Source organism: Bison bison, unplaced genomic scaffold (assembly GCF_000754665.1).
Source record: "Bison bison bison isolate TAMUID 2011002044 unplaced genomic scaffold, Bison_UMD1.0 scf7180017859894, whole genome shotgun sequence".
Classification (NCBI taxonomy): Eukaryota; Metazoa; Chordata; class Mammalia; order Artiodactyla; family Bovidae; genus Bison; species Bison bison.
The window spans coordinates 1-547 of record NW_011490466.1 but is presented as its reverse complement, the minus strand read 5'-3'; the positions used below and the strand labels follow the sequence as shown (position 1 = coordinate 547).

At 53.7% G+C, this 547-nt stretch overlaps 1 protein-coding gene across 1 annotated transcript in view; it reads left to right on the top strand.

The window, feature by feature from the left end:
* The window catches only part of LOC104982150 (zinc finger protein 331-like), a 4,536-nt gene extending 4,040 nt beyond the window's left edge, over positions 1-496 (top strand). The window contains exon 3 of the mRNA XM_010831469.1: positions 15-496. Coding sequence (XP_010829771.1) covers positions 15-496 — 482 coding nt within the window. The remainder of the gene's footprint in view (positions 1-14) is intronic.
* The last annotated feature ends 51 nt before the right edge of the window (positions 497-547 follow it).

Sequence of the window (547 nt, the reverse complement as noted above, 5' to 3'; positions counted from 1 at the left end):
GGGAATCCACACAGGCGAGAAGCCCTACGAGTGCAAGGAGTGCGGGAAGGCCTTCCGTTGGGGCTCGAGTCTCGTGAAGCACGAGAGAATTCACACCGGGGAGAAGCCGTATAAATGTACAGAATGCGGAAAGGCCTTTAACTGCGGCTACCACCTGACTCAGCACGAGAGGATCCACACTGGCGAAACGCCTTACAGATGCAAGGAGTGTGGAAAGGCCTTCATCTATGGCTCGAGCCTCGTCAAGCACGAGCGCATTCACACGGGGTTTAAGCCCTATGGGTGTCAGGAGTGTGGGAAGGCCTTCAGTCACAGCCACCAGCTGACACAGCATCAGAAAACCCACACTGGTGAGAAGCCCTCTGAATGTAAGGAATGCGGAAAGGCCACCTGTAACCACGGAATCCACCTTCGAGACGATGAGAGGATTCCCACCGTTGAAAAGCCTTTCATGTACAAAGGCCTCCCTTCAACATTCGTTTCTTCCACGACATGAGGAAGATTCGTGTTGAGAGTGAATGCAAGGAAGCCTTCACTGGTCGCCCTT